This window comes from Trachinotus anak, unplaced genomic scaffold (genome assembly GCF_046630095.1).
Source record: "Trachinotus anak isolate AG129_WGS33_773 ecotype Australia unplaced genomic scaffold, CSIRO_AGI_Tana_v1 ptg000011l, whole genome shotgun sequence".
Lineage (NCBI taxonomy): Eukaryota > Metazoa > Chordata > Actinopteri > Carangiformes > Carangidae > Trachinotus > Trachinotus anak.
Genome location: NW_027273862.1, coordinates 22,094,465 through 22,121,270, shown reverse-complemented (window position 1 = coordinate 22,121,270; position 26,806 = coordinate 22,094,465). Strand labels below are relative to the sequence as shown.

Genomic DNA, 26,806 nt, shown 5'->3' with positions numbered 1-26,806 from the left:
GTATTGAGGATGCATTCTTTGTTCATTCATATAGACTTGGTCTATATTAACAGTACTGTCAACAGACAACGCTTAACGGCGAATCTCACTTTCATGTCATATTGGAGTTACTGTAATAACCCGGGCATGTAGAAATTACATTTATTTTGATGTGAAAAAGGCAGACTTTCCATGCCCCTAGCCTACAATTATTTATTTGGTTGGAAAATACTATTTATTTAGATATGTATCCTTTTTATGAAGACGCTTCAGTAGGGTTGAAAGACATACTTTTTATTCATTGTGTGTGTCAATAGCGTGGTATTCCCATGATTTGATATTAGCCTTTCTTTCCACACATCTTTGAAACATGGTCTAAGGTTCATGCCCATTGCCTATAATTTGAGATATTGCCTTTTCATATTTTCAGCTCAGTAATAGTTTCTCATTTAGCCCACCTGATTTTTTCAGCACAGGACCCGGCTGGTGAAATTCTGTCATTGTGCAAAATGGAATGCCTCCAGCACCTATCATCTTTGGGGAAATTCAGTAAAAGACGTTTGGAGAAAAATAGAGGAAAAAAAGGTGGAAAAACAACTATATTTGCCCCATGGGATTTCAGCCCAAACAAGAGCACCCGCATTGTGTACCATCTGTAATGATCTTGTATGTAGGCACACAGTAAAAATACCGCTTTGATTAAAGACATACTGAACATTATGTAAATGTGATTAACACTTAAAAGAATCCATCTTCTTATTATGTATCTGCCATGCTGTCAGTTTTGATGAAAGCCAGAGTTGATAATTGTGAACAAAACAGTCAGCACATCATCCTTATATACATGCAAAGTGTGTTTATTAACCTCCACCTACACTGCTGTCATGTTTCAAGCACGCAGGCTGTTCATCAGGCTAAAAGGAGACCAGAGTTGATATCAGATTGGCAAGTGTGCCATAAAAATTCTAAACTTGAAGAAATGTCTGATTTAATGCAGGGTATTAAGCCTTACCTTGGTGCTTCATGCCACACTGTGAACCCCATATTTATCTATCCATTACTGTCATGCAGTTTTCCAAGTCTGGAAGTTATTTGAAAGTTAGAAAATCTTTTAGCAGTCTTCAAGTGTGGTAACATATGGTTGGAGCGATTGTGGGAATTATCTGTGTCATCTTGTTTGGACATATTCAATTTGGGTCTCAAGCCCCAGTGGAAATAGTTGAAAGTGGGTGATTTGGGTGATGGAGAGGAGATCCAGATGGCAGAGCAGCAGTGAGATCAATCGAGCTTGATGCATTTTTCCCACTTCAACATGCAGACAGATGTGATTTAACACAGTAATTGGGTTTACTTCCAGTTCGTGGATTTCTCTTGACAAGTAATAACACCTTAGAAAGCATGTGCAAACTTGCTTGTAAAAACTCTTAATCGTTCATTATTTCATGTGTTATTTCATCATAACAAGTAATTATCACTAATCATCGTTTCAGGTTTAATAGGCTATAGAAGGCAGTATCTTTATGGTTTTGACAGTGTTACACTGTACACTGATCGTGGTTTCCATTCAGAATACAACCACTTTTTTTTTTATGTCTTTTTTATGTCAAGATTAAAGTGATGAATACTAGGTCTGCAACAACCAATTATTTTCATTAATTGGGCAAAATATACCAGTATATATTGATTAAAATATAAAAGATATTCCCTTTGTGAAAAGATATGAAAAAAACAGTGAAATCCTCACATTTGAGAGCCTCCAAATGTTCAACATTTTTCCTAGAGAAATGATTGGAAGAGGTAATTGATTATCAAACCAGTTGCCGATTAATTTTATGTCAATTAATAAACAAATCGTTTCAACTCTAATAAATTCACAGATGAGTCAGTTTAATCTGGAAACCTGGTAACACTTTCACTTCACTGTTTTGGGTTTTCAAAGCTTGCTCACATCATCTTGGTAAAAGTTTTCTAAGTGATTATAACTTTCATGGCAGTGGTCTTACTGCGTTTCAGTTTATATTTTAGCCCAAAAATGTCTGTTTGCTAGAAAGCCACATGTCAAAAGAAATACTAAGATAAATGTTGACTAAGATAAAATCTAGTTTCTGCAAGTGCCACACTTTCATCAAACACATACATTTAATTACCCATAGTCATTTGTAAGTGAGCGCTGTTGTAAATGTGTTATCATTTTTGTGAGGTTGAACAGCACTTTGTGATGGTCAGCATTTTTCATTTGGACTAACATTTTGTGAGTAGAATGGATAAAAAGATATGATGTAGTGTGTAGTAAGGAGGGGAAAGGTTGTTTACAGGCAGAAGATGTCCCGTTACATTCAGAACACCTTTCACTGCAGGAGTCCATCATTTGCTGATTTGATAAAGTGACCTTTCAACAGAACGTATCGTCTGGATTATTAAGATGACGACAGAACCTGCTGCTTTTACCTTATTTGGCTCAAAGCTTTTCGCTTGCATATAACAGAATATTCATACTCTCCCATCATTCAACAAGCTTTAATTCTATCTGTGAGTGTGATTGATCTTCCTTTTGCCCTCTAATCTAAGTCACGTCAACTGAATAAAGGGCCCTTTAAATATGCTGCAGCCCAAATAAAGAAAGGACAGTCATTGCCCAGATGTGTGAGGGGCCTAAGCTGTACCTGAGTCAATAGATCTCACAGATAGATGTGTCAACCTTTCACATGGAGCTGAGGCTCAGCCAGCCTTTTAGCTTTTACTCTACAGTGTGCTGAACTTGGCTGAACCATTTAGTCCAAAGAAAGTAGAGACACAAGAGAAAAGGGAAAAAGACAAAGACCAGCACTGTCAGGGACAGTCATTCAGCGAAATTCTTGACTTTGCCCAATAAATCCAGTTTTCCGTAGTCTGGGCTTTATTGCCATAGATTGCCATTGAAGTGCTAACTGATTGAACTCAGCTTTTTTAATGGTTTAAATGACCTTTAGCTCACAAAGAGTGCTGTTCTTCAATACACAACACCACCGCAATCTATAAAAAAACCCCAAAGCAACTTTTACCTGCATTTTCAAGACATTATCAACAGTGAATGAATACAGCGAATACACAGGACTTTACGTGCACTGTAAATGCTGAGTGTGTTGATAAGTGGAAGGAAATTGATAATATTCGGCCTAACAATGTGGTAAGTGTAAATTTGCATTTATGTGGCATGTATCTGGGTATATTCATCTTTCAGAGCAACCTGACATGAACCTACGATACAAATATTATCTTCCAGGCATCATGAAATTTCTTCCTTTAGTTAGTGAAGAGAATGGAAGAAAAACACAGCTGTGGATGGCATGAAAAAAAAGTTTACCAAATGCCATTTATTCACATGAAATTAGTAGTGGAGGATATTATTAAAATCTTCTTTAAATGTAATTTTAAATCCCAAATTACACACATTTATACATTTTCTTAAAAATCAATTCACAGACTGTTAATTATTCAAATAACCAGACAGGCACGTTTGTTGACAAATCAAGGTACCTAATTATATATTTACTTAATAATATTACAACACCCAGAGATAATATGATATTAGCTACCATAAAAAGGTTTGATCAATCATGAAATTCAGTTATGTGAAATTCAGGTATGTGAAATTTATGTATGTATGTATGTATGTATGTATTTATTTATTTATTTTTATCCATGTAAATAAATAATAATTGGGAATCTACTTATATTTAACTAACTAAATAATCAAAATCATACATTTAGAAATACTAGTAATGTAGCTTTTCAAGATGTAAGACATATTTGTCAATAGTTGTTTACCTAGGTATGTGAATCTGCATGGCATAGGAAGTGATGGATTTTGAACAGAAGGAGTGCTAAAAACTGGGAACCTAAGTTGAAAGCCAATTGAATTATGGGTATCTTAGGAGACCTAGCCCAAGTAAACTCAGCTGTTGAATTGAAATGTCAAGAGCTTGGACCTGTTCCTACAGGCCTCTGCCCTCATTTTAAGGCAATGAGTCTCTGTTCGCACTGGTGCTCGGTGGCAGCCGGACTGTAAGAGCAGAGAGCAGGCAATATTCCAGAGGCAGCTCTGAATGAGACTGGAGCTGGAATCTGGTGGTAGATCAATGTGATAATAAATGTGATTCATTCAAGATGGTGCTTCCCTGTTATTGAGTTGGCTCTCTGCTGTGGTCTGAAACCCCCAGTAACAGGCAGCAGTCTATGATATCCTGGAACTGGATAAAAACAAATCTTGATTTCAATCAAAATGTAGGTTACTTACATAATACCTAGTGTACACACTATGCTCTTTTAGGCTCTAAATATTCTGTATTCAGGGGAACAAAGGTGGAATAAAACTCAGAGTACAATAGATGCTGCCGCACTCTGTAGAAATTAATTTAATTTACTGCATCACTACACCTTTTTTTATGAATTTTTAGCATGGGTGAATAATACATTTTTCTCTCTTGACTTCGTGATCTTTTGACTCGTTTGGCATGGCGCTCTGGCAAGAATGTCCTCACTTTATAAATGCTGGCAAGAGTGGTCAAGGGATGTACCAGATGGCGTAGCCCATATGCAGTTTGCCCTTTGGCCAGGTAGACTAATGAATCCTTTTGGGAGTTAATCACACTGTCTGGCATAAGACCCTCAATGGGCATAGAACCGACTCTTTTCCCACAGCATCCCTCCAATATTCTGGAGCTTTCACATTTCCCTGCAACATATGTTTATAGTTATGGGCATAAAATTGAAAAAAAGCCTCTCACTCTAGCATTTTAAATCACCCAAGTAGAAAATTATTCAGTAGTCTTACTACTGCATGGGCCCTTTAAATCAGTGCTTGACGTGAGCCATGGTGCTGTTATTAGACTGGAAATTAAACTTTGGCATTTTTTTGATCATATTGATTTATAAGATATAAGGAACTCTCTTTCCTTATATCTTAAGGTGCATATCTATAGAAGAATCCAGCAGCTGGTGAGTGTTGCACTCTCAAGCGCCATCACCATTACTGGAGTGGTACAATGCAGCTGAACAGATTTATACTGTCAGTGGAAGCAGAGTTGTTTTAGGACAGCAGCTTTGGGAAGAGATGACATTAACGTACCCCTTCTGTCCAACCAGCAGTGAATATTTGCTAAATTATGATAGAAATAATCAAAGTTTATAATTTCTTCTGGAATCTAACTGGAAACACATGGTACCTTAAAAGTGGAATTCTAGCCAGGAAACTTAGTAGCGACAGAGCAAGAGATATGTGCGGTGTCAGCTCAGCTTCAGCTCTGTGTAGGCAGATTGGTTAGTTCATATCGGTTCTTGGTTGGTGCTTTGTCAGCATGCCACTCAGAATGCGATCGAAACTTCAAAGCAGAAAAATGGCTTTCACCGAGCAAAGGCTTGTTGCTTTTACTTTCCGATTTTCTCCAGAATCTCAGTTTAGTTTAATTTTCAGTTTTGTAGTTTAAGTTTTGTAGATTATAACCTATAAGGTTCTTGGACATCTTCCTTTGACTTTAGTGTTTTATATATATTTGTGAAACTTTTCGGCACTATGATAAGTTCATTAACATTTAGATTTTTTTTTTGGAAAGGCATTCTGTCCACTGTCATTGGTGTTTTCTATCAGACATTTTAATGTTCTGCAGTGCAATCCATACTCGTCTCCCCAGCTCCTGTGCTATTTCATTCATGACCTGATGATGGCTGTTATTTTGCTGAATGAAACCATAAATACATTATATAGGTTAATGTATTGTATTTAATGTATTTCATTCAAATAAACCAGTGTGAAATGACTTCATAGGAAAGTTCTCAACTTTCAAAGAATTGCTTAAACTGTGACAATGGCAAATTGTGCCAAGGGAGATGAATTTACGCCCTTTATTTTGATTATTGCATTAAATCTTCAGTTAACTTGGCTTACCATGTTGAAGTGGAGGCCTTAGGACCTTCTAAACCTCAGCTTTGAAAGCTTATCCTCAGCTTTTCCTTTGAAGCCTTATCATGAGTTGGCAAAGTGACTGAGACCAATCGGAGTTCGATTCAGTGCTCTTCAGCTGTTGAGGTCCCACACCTTGTAACACAACAACAGAATATACAGACCCACCTGCTGGCAGCTATGTAGCGGATGACCAAGCAGAACAGTTACCGAGTAAGCACAAATTAAGGTTGCATGACCATGTGTCCAACTGTCCACTATCTACTTTACTTAAAGATTTCAAAGTGAATGTACTTTGAATTGAGCCACTGTGAGTTCTTGAAAACTCGTATTTCTTCTAAATGTCTCCCTGTTGTTCTTGTTATTTGTTGCTTCCGCTTCGGTTCTCTCTATAATAGCAGTGGCAGACCATTTCGGCATTTTGGCCCAAGTTTGGTCAGAATGCCAGCATGCCATTCAGTCATCGGGACCCCTACTACTTTACAATACATAATAATGCGTGTTTTTTTCCTTGGGACATTTTTTTCTCTGTGAAGCAGAGCATTTTAGAGAAGTTCCCTTCAGTACTTTTCTGAACTTTATATTCTCCATTATGGACTCACAATTTTTCCTGACATTCTCTTGTGTAACACTATGAAAAAAAAAAAGAATATGCTCAGCCCTATAGTCTGTCTTATTGAATCATAAATGCTTAGTTAATTTATCTAATGCTCTAACTCAATATACCATAACATTTAGTTGGATATAGACCTAAAATTCAAACACAGAGGTTTGAAAGTCTGAACTTTCAGTTTCAAAAATCCAATATTTATAACTTAAATTAAAGGCTATTTAATGTAATTTTAGAAGTAGTCAACTACAAATTATTATATCAATAGGACAGTCCTTTACTGCCCTAGCTTTTACCAACAAACCATTTTTTACCAGTATATTGTTATTGCACTCAGGCACTTATAAATCAAAATGTAGGTATTTTTATAATGATTTGATTTTTAATACAAACAACATGTATAGTGGAGTGCCCTGTCTGGAGTGATAGGGCAGTTTTAACCTAAATGTTCCCTGACTGATCCCTTCGGCTCCACAAATTAAACACTTCTGTTTAAGTTAAGGTTATAGATAGTTAAAGGAGCTATTTTTAATTTTGCTATTGCTACATAGCCAACATTTGCATTAAAAGCTGCTTACTTACCATTCAGTGTTACAAATTCAGCATCAAACTTCACCTTACTTCAATATCCTTTACTCTCCAAGAGCTGTCTCCAGTGGGGGAAAGCAACCCTCTTGTTTTGTTCTACGGAAGTTATCATGCTAACCAGCTAGCCCTGGCCCTGTTGGACCATCTTTCTCATACTGAGTCACTGTAGCCTCCAGGCTGCCCTGATGAAGTAGCATTGCTCAGAAGGCAAATTAAAGCCATTGTTGATTTTGGGAAAACTATATGTATACAAAGCAAAAAACTTTTTTGTCATAATATGCTAAAATTACTTGGGCACCACATTATTTACAATGTCAGCAAAATTTGCAAAAAGAAAAACATGACAAAATGGGTTTCTGACATTAGCCACCATGTGGCAGAAATCTCAACAGCAAAGGCATTGTTAACGGGGCTATTTCTGTGTCTGTCGAGAGTTCCCCTGAAGAAAATGTCGGTAGTGTGTTGTAAATCTGTTTGCTTTGAGAAATAGTTTCCGTGTCGTGCTGATTAAGAACAAGGAGATCAAAAGAGTATACAGCAGAGAAAAAATATATGCAGAAAACCTCAGAAACAGTCTTCAACTTTAATGCGCTTTTTTAAACAGTAAATCTGTTGCATATCATCAGGGCATCTGCTTCAATTGTTGAGCTTTAACGTCATACAGGTGCCTAAGCTAACTGTAGCCTCCACTGCCAGTTTTAATGAACCACTATTAGAAAGGAAGGATAAGAAACGTGCCATCCTTTATGCCTGCCTGTTAGACATTATTGCAGCGTATGCCTACATATGAAACTTCAAACACACGTGCGTGCTTCTTTAACATCAAGGGCTATGAAGCCAAAGGGAAGTGAGGCCAAATACAAGGCATGTGTGGAATAAAGCATACCATATGATGTTAGTTCTTCTTTAATCTCTGCATGATCATACCTCCAGGTTCATCCACTTCATACAAATGACCTATATATGCCTTACTTTGTTATTTAGAAGAACAGAATGTGTGGTAGGTTAAACATACCTAACACTCATAATAATCTTAAAGTAACGCTTTTAATGGGTCAAGGAGCTTTGAATTCTGTGAAAGGAGCTCAGTCTGTGCAGCTGATAGCGTTTGTCAAACATGCATTGTCTCACCAATTTTTCTCCAGCCATTCATCAGCTTTGAGCTGGCCTATGTGAGCAGTCTCTGAAACTGTAGTCAGCAATTTCATCTAATCACGAAGCTGCGCCTCAGTCGTGTGTTGCAGCTCATGAAGATAGTGATCCAGAGGAGGCTAACACATCTGCGCCTCAAGAGAAACTGAACAAACAACTAATGTGTGATTGCATTTGTAAGCTGAACAATATTTCTTATGCCTCGCTTCCTTTTGATTAGGAAACATTTGAGCTTATGCCAGAACATTTCACTGTAACATCCCCAAAGAAAATTAGCATTTGTCCTTAATTATCTTGCCTTCTGTAATTACATATATTTAAATCTCTGATCAGCATGTTCTGAAAGATGTGCAGCAGCCCCTTCTGACATCTGCGCTTGAAGCAGCTACAAGGACAGAGTGATACATAAACAAGCTGGACAGGGTCAAACATATGAGTGTAAGCCTTTATCTGCCTTTTTTTTCCTTTCACAGCAATTACATAACTATTTGCTCATAAGTCATAGATAAACCAATGAGTAAATAATGTATTATGCATGTGTGTATTCTTGCCTGTCTTTGCGTGTGCTGATCCATGAATTTGTGATCAGGTTAAGAGTGTAATGAATCATGAATGTGGGTGGATGTGCCAGACCCAAAGCTTAAGCTACGGCTGTGTTGTTTTACATCTAAATGGAAGCAGGCTTCTCTCTGGATGAAAAACCTGATGTGACACGTGTGTCTTTCTCAGTGTTGTTACCACAAAGTTCACACACAGTATGCGTTTCTCCGCTGCTCACCGAGCTGAATCGAACTTTACACTCTTTCTTTCATCCTTTACCTGCTGTTTTAGCTGAGAGACAGAACACATTACCAAAATAGGTATAGCTCAAAAGTGTAGTCCCACTTTGGGTTTTTAATAAATGTGCAAAAGTTTCATCAGCAGTGAAAGCTTCGGTCGCAGCGCTGATTTGGCAAGCCATTTTAACAGATGCCGTGGACGTGCTCTGGGACTGTTCCCAACTTCCCACTTGCCCCTCTTCACCTGCAGCCATCGGTAATGTGAGCGACAAAAACAGTTCCCCCTCGCTGCTCTGCTTGCTAACAGCTCTGCTTTCTGAAAATTCATCACTGAGGCTGTTTACGTGAGCATATACACAGGCTTGTTCAGATGAATTGCTTGGAGTTGACTTATTCCAAATGTAATCATTTCATAAATAAATAAATAAGTATAATGCGCTTATATAGTTTTCAGAATGGGAGGGAGGGTATTTTAGTGTAAATCCTTCACACATCTATTTTTTTCTGTTTTGAACAAGTGCCCAGTCTAGGAGCTATAAAATGGACCTGTAGTATTTAAAACCGCATATATCATGGTGCTTTGACAAAGGTGTGAATGGGCTCTTGTTGAGCTGCTGTCTGTTAAACAGGTACCCTGATTCCATTTATTTCATATTTAAACAGTTTTATTGTTTAAAAAGACCTAATTTCTTTATGATATTGACCAGTCGTGACTGCACTCACGTTGGATTTGTTTAATTCATCTGTAAATGTATTTTTATGATAACAGGCTCTCAGCCTAAACAGACATCTGTGGCTTTCTGTTGCGTGTCTCCATTTTTGTTGGCACCGTCGGTATTGAGTCTTACAAGCTGAAGTCAGCCTGACAGAGTCTGAGCACAACTGTGATCTCACAAGCATGCAGTGTATCGACAGCTTGGTTTCAAATTCCATCTTGGGTATAAAGCAACCAACTAGAACAGGACAGATATGGTCCAGTGAGCCAAAATCCCATCGAGACCAGGGGACAATTAGTCCCTAACTTCACTAAGGTAGTGTATTTATGTTTGTTTTGTTCTTTTGAAACTCAGAGCTCACCATTTATAAACAAAGCAGAAAAATGTCAGGGAAAGTTTTGTGTAAATATCTTGAATAGTTTTGTCCTGTATTATTTTGGCAAATCTGCTATTTATATGCTGCTGTTTATTTTGGTATCTATCTATATTATGGAAAGCAGCCTGGAAAATAGACAAGTGAGAAAAGGAAAGAAGGAATAATTTGGGACAAGCTCAAAGTCACAACATCATAAACATGCACAGAGTTGCTGGCGGCTCACAAAGTTTTTATTTTATGTCATTTTATGTAACAGCAGTGTCACAGTTTTGAAAGTACTGAAAGTAGATGGGTATGTCAAATTATGTGTTCATTTTGAAAAAGAACAAAAAAAACTGAAACATAAACAGAGTGGTGAAGAACCTCTAAAAGCTAAAAGCAACAGGGTTTCTTTTCAGCTGTCATTCAAACTAAAGGACACTTTGCCTTTTATTGATATATGATTTTTTTTTGCCAACCTTTAGTTGGCAACTGTGGTATTCCACCTACTTTGACAAGTGAAGTCAATTTATTGCATCGACGGAAACTTCCAATTGAAATTGACTTACTTCAGAGTTGCAGGGCTCCCTAATGCAGCAAGAAAATGCCATTATTCCTAAGTTATCCATCATTATGACAATAAACCAATCACCCTTGTGCCAAGTTCTTACTTGGGCTTTGTTTCAAATACTACAACTTTAGATCCTGGGAAACGCGGTCCACATGGCTGAGATGAGGTGTTTTCTTTGATATTTTCCAACCAGCTGATGCATGCCAGCAGAAACTTGACTCCAAGTCAGCATTAACAATCAATGTTAACACCTTCCTTCCCCAGAAAACAGAATGTGATTAATACTTTTATGAGACTGTGTTTCAGTGAATGGGAGCCCACGTGAAAGCAAAACTGATACAACACAAAGTGACAGGAGCATTGGCTGGAAAAATAAGCGGTGATTTCTGTAATGAAAACCTGAATTGTATTGATGTAAAAATAAATGAATGAAATTGTATCAGTATGATACACTAATCTCAAACCCCATACCCTGCAAAATATAGTTTTCTGCTTGCTGTTTGGAGTAAAGATTTTCACACAGTGTTGCGTCTCCACACTCTACAAATAATGTGTGACAGTTGAGGAATGCTGTCGCGTCGCTAAAAGATGACAATGTTGTTGCTTAGGAGAGAAGCAAAAGAACCTTAGAGAATCACCAAATAGAAATCAACTGTGGCATTTCAGCTTATTTTGTTGTTTCAGAGAGTTTGGTCTCAGTGGCCATGAGGCTTGTGCGTTACTCTGGAGACAATGGGCTTGTGTTGAACTGTTGATGGTGCACCTCATTACTGTAGCTTGGTGCCTCTCTAAGGACTTATTAAGGATTAAGCACATTTGAGAGTGCCAGCACGTACGTACTGCATACTCTTTGTTTCATTATCCATGCACAGCTCCTTCATCTATAGCTTAGTCTATATGCATGCAGAACACCAGAGTGCCTGCCTCTGCCTTGCATTGTGCAGTAGAATCCATCAGAAAAAGTCCCATGATCTGGGGCTATTCTGTGCCAATCCCCAACTGGTACAATGACAGTCATTTCATCTTTCCCTTTCTCAAATGTTAATAGGTAGAAATGGAAAAAAAAACGTACAAACGTACAAATCTTTCATGCCACTGCTGGCCAGACGTTTTGTTCTTTAAACTGCTGATAATGATGTCTGATGCTCTCAGATGTAGAGCAGGAGATCAGATATAATATAGCATGTATGCAAAAATGTGGCCCCTCTAAAATTGCTATTTGTACAGATCTGTAACATATCAAAGAAAAGTAATTATTTCTCAAAGAACTTGCAAAAACTACTGCCTTCTTGGGCCGCAGTTTTGCTGGTTTGGCAGATGTTGCTGCCCAGCAAGACAAACAGTCACGAGCAGTGTACTTTCAGTGTTTTCACAGCCACAGTCTCAGTCTTTTGTTTATTTATGTGTTGTCGTATATTTGTTTGTTTCTGTCTCTCTTATTTTGTTTACAGAACTCATCTTCTCAGTGACTTGTAATCCATGATAAAGCCCTCAAGTCCTTCTCGTAAGCTCCTGCTGTTGAGCACATAGATGCAACTTTCTGATGAAGTGCCTTTATCAAAAATAACAACAAAATGGGCTCTGTAATGGAAAGAATTTTTAATGTCATCACTAGAAGGAAAAACATGTCACGTTAGTTTGAAAATGGGCATATTCTGGCCACAGGGTTTTCTGAGTTTGAATCATTTATGAAGCTCACTTACTTTAATTTTCTCATATCTCTGACAGTTGTTAAAAGTCAGTTAATGGAGTTTCTGCCATTTTTGATGCATTTAGTCATATAAGGGGTAACTTTCTAATCTTTAAATGTGGTGGATTGTGGGGTTGTTATGCTGCTTTGTTGAACTGACAATCTGACTTTAACATTTTAAAATCAGAAAATAATTTTACATGAAAAGAAATGAAAACATTTTTACTATATATATATATATTGGCATAATATTTTATTATCATTGATCCTATAATTGACCTACTATTTACACACACACACGCAAAAAAAAACCAACGACAACAACAATAAACAAACAAAAAAAACAGTATTTAGTTGAAGAAGCTTTGGGAGTGATTTCAGACTTCTTTTACTTTGCGGACTTAGGCATTTTATCACATGCATCCTTGCAGATTTAGTTGTGTGGGTTGTGTCTGTGAGGGTTGACAGTGGAAATCACAAGTCGGATTCTCCCTTTGATTGAAAAGTCACTTTTTCAGTGTCGTCCTGAAGCTGTCCTGGTGTTTGGACACAGCTGTCTCAACCATCAGCAACTCTGCACTGGCGTTGCTTCAGGAATCTGTATGTATCTGGCTCAAATCAGTGTTCCCTCTAATCTCATGTCTCTCAGTCCCTGTACACCTGCCTGGTGACGCGGCCATCGCCACGCTCTGAGATAGAGATAGTGTTAAATGCATGATGGGCTAAGCCTGGTGTCTGTCAGATAGCACAGCGCATTATCACTGTAGAGTTAACTTTTTCATTTCATCAGACTTCAGAATCTCTTTCCTTCATTCTGTAATGCAATTCATGCCTGTTACACACTCACACTCCTTCTAATCAGAAGATAATCCACAGAGAGGAACCCCTCCCCCAACATCAAGGTTGTAACGAGAAATAAACTTTCTTTTTCTCAGTTTCTAAATAATTTCTACTGTTCTCTAGTGAACTCCCCGGATTTGACAAATTATTTAATACTCTTCACCAGATCCAATACTTCTGTTTATCAGCGATAGAGATACAGCCCAACTGATTCAATTTTCCTATACCCCTTACCGTGTAGAGACATCAAGACAGATATTCAAAGGATTTTGAAACACTCAACTCACCTTGGATGGATCCTGGCTCCAAATGCAAACGCTTACTCACCAGAAACATTTTAAACTGCTCTTTTTTTTTTTTTTAATGCCTTTTGAGCAGAGGCTTCCGCACCACATCTTGTACAAAGAGTCAAGAGTCCAAGGCTCCATAAAACATCGCATTATCGAGAGAACACTCTTAATGTTTTTCAATTTCTTTAAAGGACTTTTTATCTGAACGACCCGCTCATCCCTGCTGGTAGATGGACATGCAGATAATATTTGTTTTATATGGTGAAGGAAGATCTGCACCACAGGTCTTTCTGCCCCTACTCCAGCACAATAGATGGAATTTAGTTTGCAGGTTGCAAAAAACCAAACAAAGATATAAACAAAAAATCACATTAAAGAAATCTGTAGCAGCTCACCTTTTCCAGAAACTGTGTCCTGGTACATCACAGTATAAAATGTGATGTCAGGAAGTTAGTCAATTTAAATATTCCTGCTTACAATAATCATTTTTTTTTATTTTAACAATGTGATGTGAAATTTCCCCTCAACTCCATGTAACATTTTAGTGTTGTTGAGCTCATTGTTTTGGTTTTCTGGCCTGTAAAACTTGACAGTTTTGGCTCTCTGTGTTTGCTGTCATCTGTATTGTTTTCAGACACAGCAGACAGTTGTTTTAAAGCAAAAAAGCTCAAATGAACCTGCTCAGCACCAAACCATTCGGCAGAAGCTTTTATCCAAAGGGAGGGACTGCACTAAAGCTTTAGTGCAGTAAGAGACCTTGAAATAAGTATTAGACCACTAAGTACTAAATGCATTCAGTAAGGCCAAGTGCAAGGAGAACTGGTAAAGAAGAGAACCAAAAGTGCATAGTAAGTGCTAGTTAGGCATGTTAGGGGTGTTTGGAAGAGATGGGCCTTACAGAGTTTCTTGCCCTGGTAGCATTCGGTGGCTTGTTCCACCATCGGGGAGCCACAAACAAGAACAGTCTGGACTTGGTTTGCTGTGTGTGCAGGGGGTGGCAACGCCAGACGACATTCCTTGGAGGAACACAGAGGCTGAGAAGGAGCATAAGCCTGTTTGAGTTCAAGTAGAGGGTTGCAGACCTAGAGGTCACTCTGTCGGCAAGGATTAGTGGCTTGAATGTATTTTTTTACCACCCAATGGGCATCAAGTGGAGGTCAATGATCTGCTAGAGAGCCAAATGATCCACTCAGGAGTTGGTGCAGGCCAAAGCAGAACTAAAAGAAGAGCTGAAATTGGACTTTCATTGATCAGGTGGAGAGAAACAGGACTCCAAATGTATATGGGCAAATTAGCATCTCTTAGAGTATGTCAGTGTTTTTTTTTACAGCTTGTTGTGCTGACCTCAAGTAACCAAAACAAACAAACAAAAAAAAATCAGTCAACACAGATTTAATGCTAATTTTGGCTGCTCTGCACTACTTGGCATATTCTTAGCACTGTCTGTGAACTGATTGTGAATGCATTACCTTCCATTCAATGTACATAATACTGATCTAAATTAGCTCAGTCGCCATTATTGCTGTGGTTTGGACTGTGACATAAAGAAAATCCTATGCCGAGCATTGGTGCTGCCTTATCAAAGCTGCTCTCTGTTTCACATGATAGCAGGTTACTGACAAATATTATCCTCCTCCATTTGTTACGGTCTGTCCCGCTTTGATAGCTCCAGCGATGAGGAGTCCCAAAATCACAGGAGTCTTTTGATCAAAGACTCGGCTCAGCCTTTTGAAAACCCGAATCCTGTGGCAGTGATGTGTGTAAAAACGGTGCTCTGTGTCTCTCTGTCTCCCTCAGGTGAGCACCTGCGTGTCTGTCCTCAGGGATACACCTGCTGCACGTCCGAGATGGAGGACAAACTCAGCCAGCAGAGCAAACTGGAGTTCGAGAACCTGGTCGAGGAGAGCAGTCACAATATGAGGACGACGTTTGTCTCGAGGCATAAAAAGTTTGATGGTGAGTTATGGTGGATGGGTGTGTTTTATCTGTTTAACATGCAGATGTTGTGATGCATTTAAATTGCTATCCCAGACACCGCCATCAAGTGAAGGCACTCGAGATAAGCACTGTCAGACTTTTTTTTACTGTCAAACACCGACTACTGAAGGCATGATTAATGATCACTATGACTCTTAAGAATAAGATATGGGCAGATTGATGTTGAATATTCTTCTTTATCTCCAAGACTGTCCAAGTAGCTATTATTTCTACTCACAAACACACACCATATGCCTTCCTGATTGACTGATGGTCAGTGCTTTGTGTGTTGGTGCTTTGGACTTCTGTGAATTTACTCACACGTTGACAGAGCAAGACGGTACTAATGTGGCTCTGTGGTGAAACTAGTTATTGGCGAATCTGACAGTCTGTAAAAGTAAAGTCAGCGCACTGCGTCACTGTCAGGAGAGCTCACACGGTGCACAGTATGAGATCAAGGTGCTCTGGAGTCTTCATGCCACTTGTGCTGTCAGTGTATCACCTCTGGCTGTCTCCTCAGAAAGAATCAGTTGCCTCATTTAAATTTCTATTTTATATGTAAACAAGGTTTTTTTGTCAGGTTCATATCAACTTCACTGAATAGCATCAAAGGGTCTAGTTTTGATCAACAAAATGTTTTCCTTGCCAGTAAATACCAAGCGTGTGGTACATTTTATTTAAAAAAAAAAAAAAACAGATCAATGAATTGCAGCTGTGACCCTGTGTACAGTAACCAAAAAATCTGTGAGCCTTTTCACTCAGGCTTCTGTGGTTCTACATAAGTAATATCTGTGTGCAGGTGGGAGAGAGAAAACAGGTCCTTCAGTACAAAAAGAGACACTAATGAATCTTGAATAAGGATGTTTTCTGCGGTCCTTGGCAAACCGCATGTGTAAAATCCATCTTTTTTTCCTCCGTACGTGATGTCAAATGTGATGCAAACTGAAAACTACGTGGCAGCATTAAACAGGGAGTAGTTGGAATGAGAGAGATAGATGTGTCACCTGGCCAAAAAACCGTCAAGAGCATTCTTTCAAATGATTTTCTGCTGAGTGTTAAATGATTCATCTGTCAGGTTGGCAGTGGACTGAGCGGCATGTCTCTGGAACTATGGTAGAATAGAAATTCAAGTGTTATTGTTATAATTTGCAGGATTAGTTCATCAGTATAATTTTGAACATAGTCTGAAAGGCTGAATCTAGATAATATTATGAATCCTATCCCAGTACAAATCACTGCATTTACAAGATTGTGAGAATTAGCAATTTGCTATGACTTTCATGAATGACTTCTAAAGTAAACTATGAACTACACCTCAGAATCATTTTTTAAAAATACCTTTCTATTGCCCCCTGTATGAAATTACAGAACTGTAGATCATCATGATCATTCTTTGTTCTCACTGTTGCGGATTCAAGGTCAGTACAAAGCCAGTCCTATGGACTGGTGTTGGGACCGATCTGGGTGTATTTCAAATGGATCGTAGCAGCTAAAATAAAGACAATCCATTCCCATTCTTGTCTTTACTGAACTCCATTGTGTTTTCTTCACATTAGCCTGCTAGTGTTGCAGCACTGCTCTTCTTTGGATAGCATATGTAAGTTAAAATTTCAATATGTTGATGTGAAAAAATATGTGAGTACAGTGGTGCAACTGACTCTGTGTTTACACGCTGGGGTTGGTAAAATACAGATTCACTAAACGCTACAAATCTGTTATTTCTCCTCTCTCTGTCTTATTGGCAAAGCTATGTCTACGAATATTTTAGGTTGCAGCTTCTCCATTTAAGCCAGCACTGATGGTCTCTTTATCTGAAGAAATTACTTACATCACCAGCAGCATATCAGCTGTCGCTGACAGGTCAAGTCTGTTGTCAGTCTGTTGTCTCATTGAAGTGATCTCCGCAGCTGGTGTCTGTAGCTCCACCTCATAACACCGCTATACAACTGCGAGTGGACTGAGTGTTTCTGTAGTTGCTACATCTCCAAATGAGTGAAACATCATGTCAACTTAAGAAGTCACATTCTGAAGTTAAACTTTCATGCTTATTATATCATTCATTTTTGAGTTTGTAAATGTCATATTTTTTGAAACAGAACCTTCACCTTATAAAAAATAAGATATGTCTGATTGAGTAGTCTTCAGGTCTTATGTCAGATATAAATTTAATCAGCATTTAGATCACTATAAGTATTGGATCAGACTCAGTATCAGCAGATACTCAGTATTGAAGTAGCTTCAGATGTACAAGAAACTCAAGAAACACAAAGTTTTAAGGCCTCTCTGAGAAACATATCAAAGTCACAGGAGTAGAAAGAACCAGTAATTGCAACATAAAAAAGGTTCAACCCTTTTTCTTTAAAACTTTTAATTGATAGCCATAGGTTAGGTGAGTGTTGCCAGATTGTTTGAAATGTACAGTAAAATATTTTAAAAGCTGGAGTGAATTGCTACATTTATAGCACCATTTCACAGACGATGCCTCCAGAACAATGTCCATATATCTGCACAGTTATATAGTAACACTGGTGACACAAATCACTTATGCAATTCCATCTTCTGCACATGCCTATATCGCCGGGCCACTCAACATCACATTCCCTCTCCTTGCATTAAGCTCCCTCCACCTCGTGGGGTTTGAATCATCCCTCATCAATTTTACATGCCCTCATTTCTGTCCCCAGTTATTTATAGGGCCCTATTATGAAAACCTTAACTTACTTTTTGATTACTGACTGCTTCCCCTGGAGGCCTGTGGGTTTTGATGCATTATTGAGCAATCCTGAAGCCATAAATGACTGTTGCACACTAGAATTAAGGTTTGGGTATTCTGAACGTCCAATCATCTTTTTTCAGTATGACTCAGTATGCCTTACATTCTCCCAGAGAGACTTAGAGTCTGGTCATATTCCAGTCCAATTGATGCACAGTATGGAGGAAGAAACTCACAACCAACTTTGCAGTACTGCAACTCTCTGCATTTCTTTGGCTCAGTATGGTTACCCTCCCAACATTTTTTTTTTTTTTTTTTTAGTTTCTGAAAGCATTAATGATCTCCAGTATAGAGGGAGGGAGAGAGTTGCATCACATCTGTTAAAGATTAATTGCAGTGGATGAACCATGATAAAAGGTGCCTCATGCTCAGTCAAGTGATTTGAGACTGAAACCGCTGAACAGAGTGGTTTGTGGCCACTGATGCTGTTATACAAGACCAGAAATCAAAGAGATTTTCTTCTTGGATCATATATTTAAAATGTCACCATTTTAGTGGAATTGACCTTTTTTTTAGACACGATTAGCTAAAAAAAATAAATAAAAAATCAGTCAGTCTCATTAATCTCAATCACTAGTATTAAACCCTTGACTCAGTTGCCCCCAGGAATCCAATGGCTGACTTACTTGGAATTGTTGATTAAAAATTCAAATGTTCCAGATTTATTTGTGAAGCTGCCATGTTCGTTCATGGCCAAATATGATCAGAAAGAAAAAGAAAAAACATTTCAGGGGCTGGGTCAAACTAGATCAAGTGGAACAACAAAGCTTGTGAAATTGTTGCTGCTATATCAGGGACTATTCATGGGGCTAGTTAGCAAAGTGCTGTAGTTGGCACACTAATGGCTAACACACTAGCCAGCAGACAATGTACTAACACTTGTCAGTCTCAAGGGCTCTCCAAGATAACTGGTTTGCCGGGTCAATCGCTAAGCTGACACTGAGTTGAGACAGTCTGTTCAAGAAATGTACTTGCATTACTGACTCCTGTCTCATGACTGTTTGCAAACTTTTTAGTGGAGCAGTGTGGCAGAGCAAAGCTGCATCCACAGAAAGTGGATGGTGGAACAAAGCCAATGCTGCAAGCTCAGATTGCTTCTTTTGTTTTGGACTCTCTAGCTCCCCATTCCCTCAACGGTCAGAACTGTCAAGACGGTTTGCTATTGGTCCATAGCAAGAATTTGTCAGAATTCACCCATGCTGAACACAGCGCATAAGATAAGCATCTGGTTATTGTGGCTTTAACATTTAAATGAACTTATTCTGCTCCAAAATGATCCTCTTGCATTATTAGTATTATTAGTATTTTGTGTTAAGCATCTGAATTCCAAATGGCCCCCATTCAAGAAAAGTCTTGTTCAGCATTATATAATTTATACCAATGCAATTCAGCAGTATATTTAGTGTTTTTAAGAGGTTAATAGAATTGGAGGGGATTTTGACTAATTTATATCTCCAGTATTATCCTATCTGTTTGTCATTTGATCTTGTCGTATGGTAGATGCTCATTAGCCTCTGTTTGGTTGATGCCTTTCTGTCCTCTCACGAGACCTCAGCAAGAGATTAGCGTGTGTGGTTGGTTGACTAAAGTCTGGATTGAGCAGCAGCCTTGGTTGACTGAGTTCTTTGATCCTGCCCCAGCAGAGCTTCTCTGCTCACCGTTGAGAGCTGCAGCGCCCCTCATTCACTTCAACAATCCCTTATTCACACCCGACTTAAACCAAGGCTGACTGGAACACAGCACCCCATTCTCTCTAATCTGTGGTCTCTACAAATTCACAAGCTCCTTGTGGGCTATGTAAGCCAGCAAACACACAGGGCAAAAACACTACTCGAGTTATAGCATTTCACAGATTCATTCTTTATCCGTAACATTTTATTTCAAGGTGCAGTGCCTCAGCAATAGGAAATTTTGTCTTATTAGGTTTTAAAGGAAAATAAAAGAATCTATCTTTCCGCTGTCAGATAGAGACAAGCAGAACAACTGACACAGATATTCCAGGGCTCATTGTTAAATCATATCTTTATAGTTTTCAGATTAATTGTTTAGTGTATTAAAGTTGTTTGTGCACCACCGAACACTAAGTCAAGAATCCAAAGAACAAGCAGCAAGCACTTTTGTTACGCATGAAAGAGCAGCAAATGGGACCTAAAATATTTCGCTCTTCACAGTCAGCACAGTGGTCCTGTTCATGATACTGTGGTCTCTTTTAGACAGAAAGAGGAAAAAACAACGCTTTGATAAAAAATCACAGAGTGATGAATCACAGTCAACAGTGCACTTTAACACTGACCCCATTAGAAACAACAGAGGGAGCCATGACGGTCTGTGAACCAACTTGTTGTAACTTATTAGCAGTAATGTCTGATGGAGTAATGGACAATAATTTTCATTCAATTTAAACACATTTTCTCCTCATAAAGCAAACACCAGAATAATTGCAGCCTGCCTTTTTTATGTTCTATGTAGTTGGTGAATCATCAAATGCTTTTGATCTTTCATATCCAATTACCCAACCCTTGCAGCTTCAGCTTTGTGAGCGCTGCTGATTGGATTGCACTGGGCGAGGCAATAGTACCATGTTTACCTTAAGCTAAGAGCCCTGCAAATAAGGATTCATGTAAATTGGTATTTGTTATAGTCAAATAATGGAGTAAAGCATCCAATTATTAGGTCTAGAAATACTTTAAATTGGGCATGTAAGAGATGAAAAGTCATAATTGCAGGTGCATTTGTAAATTAAAACCATTAGGCTACATTCAAAATGCCTTAAAGCTAAATGAAACCGTAAACTGCAACAAGTCCTCCAACCTGAATGCCCATATAGATTGTTTGTCCCCACCCTCTGATATGTCAGCATGGGTAGTGGACCTTTGTCATGATTGTTACAATAATAAAATGGCTATTAGGAAATGAACAGTGGGGCACTGTGTTAAAGTTCATTCACCCCAACCTCCTCCTAATGTAGACTTTGTCGCCCTTTATAATATGTCATCTGACTTACTCCTTTGTTGTCATCATAATGACTTGGGCCACTAGACGTTGCTTAACAATATGGAACAGACGACATATGGGCTTGTTTTTTTGTTTTTTTTTGTTTTTTTTGTTTTTTTAGAGGGACAGTCTCGTAACTGTATATGTTGCTTAGACAAACTTAGCAAATATTTGCATGCAAACAAATACTACAGCTCGCATAGCCTTCAAACAACACATTCTACAAATAAGTTCAAAAGATCGGTTGCTTTTGTCTTAGACTGTCCAGGGACATATGTTTTGTTTGTTTACCACTGTGCTGTTTCTCACACACACAAGTGTGGAGCTCTGGTTATAAAAGATTGAACCACTACACAATGATGAATTCTTCCTTTTCTTCTTCATGGCATCTCTCCATGTGTCCCTTCTAAAGAAAATCTTTCACTCTGCTTCAAAGAGAGAGAGAGACTATGATGTTATCACCTCAGTGCTATTGAATTTTCTTTTAAGGAGTATTGCTTTGTAATCTACATTTATTCAATGCTGGATGTTAACACCAAGACAATTTTTCTTCCTGAGCTTCATCAAATTCAGCTGGGTGACATGGAATAAACACAACATAGTAAATAGCTCTGACTTCAAAAATATTAAATTAAAAGTCAGTGCATCCGAAGCCATTTCTGTTCTTATATGTGGATATATAAAACCCCTGGTAATCTACTAAGTTCCCCAAACATCACAAACTCAGAGTCTTTACATTTATTATTCATGTTTGACATTCACTGAAGTACTTACCAAGTAAAATTTTGAAAAATGCCCACAATTCATAGCTGACATCAAATAGTTACATCAAAACAGGATCTCAAAGGTCCTCATTATATTATACTTGCCCCAGTTCAGCTCTGAAGTTATGTACTAGAATTATAATAACCACTTTTGTCGTAATGAGCATTGTAATCCTTTTCAGAAAGTAAACGATTTGTTTGCTTAAAATTTTATAGATCATCCTTAATATCCTCAGTGTATCAAATTACGTCTGTTTTGCTTCTGCAAACTTGAATGATAGCTTTACCACATTTAATTACGACATACACAAGCTCCACTGTTGCAGAAGGAGTACTTGAGTTTGTGGACTGACTTAGAATTCCCATTATCCTTTGTGCATAATATAATAGCCAGCATTATTAATTTATACTATGAATAAATTGAATAAGGAGGTTACACTTGATACACAGTGCATGATTCTGATGGATTTTGGCCTCATTTAGACATTAGGGACTGGTTGAAAGTTGGGCTGCTATGGCCAGCTGGACACTAATTTGGCAGGTAGGTAAACTTGCTAAATTACAGGCGGTTGCTAATGATTCCTTGGGTGCTGTGGGGGCCTAAACAACGGTGTAGAGAATCTGTTTGTATAATACAATAGTCCTCTTAAGATAAACATGACTAAATGTAAATCTAATCTTGCTACCCTTAGTGTTTACCATATTTATTAGTCCTGTCCAGTTAATAAAGTAACAGAGCTCAGAGATGTAATGTTTATAACGAGGATAATGATGATTCCACTGTAAAGGGAAAACAAGAGTCAGTCAAATTAAAGGGGTTTATCCTTTTTGGGAACCTCAGTACACGTTCATGTCAAGTTCATGGACTTACTTCCTAACTTTGAAACCTGCATTGTTTTGATTTCTATTTACTATAGAGCAGTATTCTTGTTTTCTAGCTCTGTAGTTAGTATTGTGTTACCACCATCTGTCGATCTGTGAAATAGTGACAGCGGAAGCGTGTATCACGTCACCTGTGAGACAAACAAAATGGGGGCCCGCTCAGAGATACTGCTCAATAGTGCTACTAGCGATCAAAAACTCCACAGGCTTTTAAACTGCTCAGTGGTGAAGATTTGTCACATCAGATTGGAAATATTCCTGTACATGAAATATATCCCAACGACAACGGTAAAATGTTACTGCTTTCTTTTTTTGCGTAAAATACATGTGAAATCAAGTCAAGTCAGTTTTATTTATATAGCCTGATATTCCTCAGTGACTTTACTTAAACAGCATACTACACTCACTATCCTTTGACCACTGATTTGTATGAGGGGAAAAAAAAACTTCAAATGTGGAAAAAATGGAAGAAACTATGACACTGACACCATGACACGAAGCCATATACCTTCTAGTACAGGACACATTAGACAGGACATAAAACAAATGTTTGGGCCACAAAGGACAGGGCTAACCATCTGATGGTACAAGACCTTCATTACACAGGAGATGACACTATATTACACACAGGGCGGCACACTAGTGAGGAGTGAGGGGCATGCATTGATTTAACCCCTACAGCCCAGTGATAAAGCTGAAACCTCTATGACAGTTGCATGTCCATTTCTAATGAAACCTAAAACCATGTGGACACGCAGTTCCTGGAAGTGTTCATAAATAAATAACCTCTGTTTTGGTGTCCCTGGGTTCTCCTAAGTGAATGTCAGGAAGACTGCAATTCTCCGAGGACTGAGGGAATGGGGTCTGTCCGGCAGTGCTTTAGCTGAGAGTTGGTGGCAGCTTCCATCATCTGGCACAGGCTGCAGTCCCGGTGTCACTTTTGTACTTCAGGATGGATGGCTCTGTATGGCCTGGACACTGTTAACTCTGTCCCACTGGTGAGCTTCAAGGAGAGGCTATAAGAGGCATACCTTTCCGCAAGCTGCCGTCGCAAATATGAGGAGGAAATCTATGGGCCTGGTGCAATGTGATCCTTCTTTTCAATGTATTTATTAAATTTAAACTTTGTGTCAGATATTGAAACACATACACTCTGGAAACTCACTTACAAAAAAAATCCTATCCTCGGGATATTGAGTTTGCTGAGGCTACAGCTGAGATCGAGCCGCCTATTGAGACAGATGAAAAATGTTACCCCCATCCTGCAAAGGTGCTGATATGCTTCCCTCATAGATCCCCACTGTTCCATCTCCTTTTGATTTCCATGCATCATTTAAAATTGAGTGAATGTAGTGACCGTGAGGTTGGCATAATTTTTAGTTCAGCATTCACTTGAGATGTGACAGTGAGTAATTGGCATGTCATCCCTTACGTACAAATTACACCAGGAGAGATTTGACATCAGGAGTGCTGGAAGGAAAGGCAGCGATTGTTCTTGCATTGCTGATTAAACCCATTTTTTCTCTGCTTAAAATTCTTTTGCTGCAATGTCTACTTATCTATGCTGCTGGTGAATCATCAGTCTGTTAAATTAGTTATGAGTTTTTGCTGTTTATTCTGTACAGTGGTTCCTTGCGATTGATATGTATTTTAAAACCAGATTATGAGATTGGTCAGAGAACCTCTATCTATAGACGGTACACTGTCTATAGGAGTATGTTTATGTTTTTATGAAACAGCAGGAAAGTGATTTCATTTTGTGCCATTGTGGGGCATAATGTATGTGTGATTTTGCGGATGCAGAGCTGCACAGTCTTGTTGCGTCCAAATTTTGAAGAACATGCATATCTCAAATGAACACATTGTGGTTGGATTGTTCTCTTTTGTGCAACCAAAGCAGGTTGAATTTGCAATTCAATTGTGGACACTGTGAGAAAGGTTACTACTTCCTCATTTGTGTGAAAATACTGCAGGATATGTCTATTAAAAATTGATTTTGAAAGAAAATGTAAGTTGTTGTTACAGAGGTTGGAATTGTCACTGTGCTTGTGCTTAATCAAGTGTTTAACGGTCAACACTTATTATACAAGGTTTTTATTTGTTAAGAAAAGGGAAAATAATAGATAGATACTTGGTTTTAGAAAACAATGTTGTTAAAGTTCAATCATTTCCATTCATTGTTAGAGTATGACAAGCACAAAATCTGTGTATGTGCACTTTAACCTCATTGCTCATTTCCAGCCTATAGTGCAGGAACATGATACAGTTGAGAATTAAAGCTACAAAATAGGCTATATATTTTTGTAGTCCTCATTGAAATAAAACAGGTTTTTAAAATCAAAACAATAATTCACACTGAGCCTTAGACAAATACCATTAGATTTGTCAAAACAATATTATTTTGTTTCATGTTATTAATCACATTTATTTGTTTTATTTATGAGTCAAAATAGAATCGAATCCCACATGCGATCTTGCTGCTGTTTGCCCACTTCCTCTGAAATATTGTTGAAATATGTACAATTGCTCTGATGTTGTCACATTCCCACAACACAAAACACATTCTTGCACACTTTTCCTCCGGAATGCTTTGAAAGAGTTCTATTCAGAAATACATAAAGAATGTGAGGCAGACTGCAGGCTGAACTGAAGCTGCAATATTCTCTTAAAATGTCCACCAGTGAACCACTGACCCCACTTGTGTAGTGTACAGCCACGGCTGTAGTCCTGCTTTTGGCCTAGGCAAAACCTAATCTTTATTGAGAAATGACACAATAGAAAAAACAACACATATAACACACAAACATTTTTTTTTTCTCCTGAGAACCTCAGCAACCTTATTCAGGTACAGGAAGCACTGCAGGATGGATTAGTCTGACAAAGCTCTGCATGGAAGCTTTCATGGGGAGAGGCACTCCAACAGCCAGGGTGAGACAAAGCTGCTTATCCACGGGGTCACAGTAATGTAATGGTGTGCACAGCCAATTTGCTCCTTGCTATTCAACAGGTGTGAATGTCATCCATGGGAGAAAATCACTTTGATTTTCTGAGTCTTGCTAATTGACTTCTCCAGTGCCTCTCAACACTGAACTGTGTCAGATCTTGGAAGACACAGAGATGCCTGCAGCAAAGGTGGCTTTTGTCAATATAATTACCTGAACAGAGAAGAGGACCTAGAGCTTTGCCTCTAAGTTTTGGTTTGCAGCCAAGTCTGAAAGTGGCTAAGTTGGTAACTACTTTATATTGTACTACTCAGAATTAATTACATCACTGCTTTCCTAGAATAATTTCTCAGTGCCATTGGATTGCAAGGCCAATACATTTTGCCCCAGGCAACACTACTGGTAAGATATTAATTAAATTATTATTTAATTGTTTTATAGTAGTAATTATATTAATGTATTTAGCTATATATTATAAAGACAAAGTGTTTTATTAGAAATACCTGGGCTCCATGCAGTATTTTATTGTGAAGGTGCCACACCTCATCTGAGTGTATCCATTTACCGCAAGAAGAAATTATTACATTTCAGTGAAACATGATGTTTAGCTTATATAATGAAATTATATAAACTGAACATCATAAAAAGTTTTTTAAAAAAGAATAAAAAATAAAGATCACTTGTTTCTAACTTCACACCTCCAGAATATTTCCATCGTAAATCTAAACCCACGCTGACTCAAGTGACATCACTTGAGGCAGTTCATTACATTTTGAGCAGCTCTTTCTAGAGCCACAAATGACTCTTTTTTTTTTTTTTTTTTTTTTAATTTCCGCACTCTGCCTCGAGTGTTATGTGTAAAATTGGCGGTGTTCAGGGAAAACAAGCAGTGGTGTTGCAATCCTATAATAAAGGTCAAATGTTAAATGAGTGAGGCAGTTGTAAATTATGACTTAAGGGCAGAAT

At 38.2% G+C, this 26,806-nt stretch overlaps 1 protein-coding gene across 2 annotated transcripts in view; it reads left to right on the top strand.

Moving 5' to 3' along the window:
* gpc6a (glypican 6a) overlaps nucleotides 1-26,806 on the top strand; it is a 128,938-nt gene that overhangs the window by 14,181 nt on the left and 87,951 nt on the right. For both annotated transcript variants that reach the window (XM_071489129.1, XM_071489128.1), the window contains exon 2: nucleotides 15,306-15,464. In XM_071489129.1, the coding sequence (XP_071345230.1) occupies nucleotides 15,306-15,464 (159 nt within the window). The remainder of the gene's footprint in view (nucleotides 1-15,305; nucleotides 15,465-26,806) is intronic.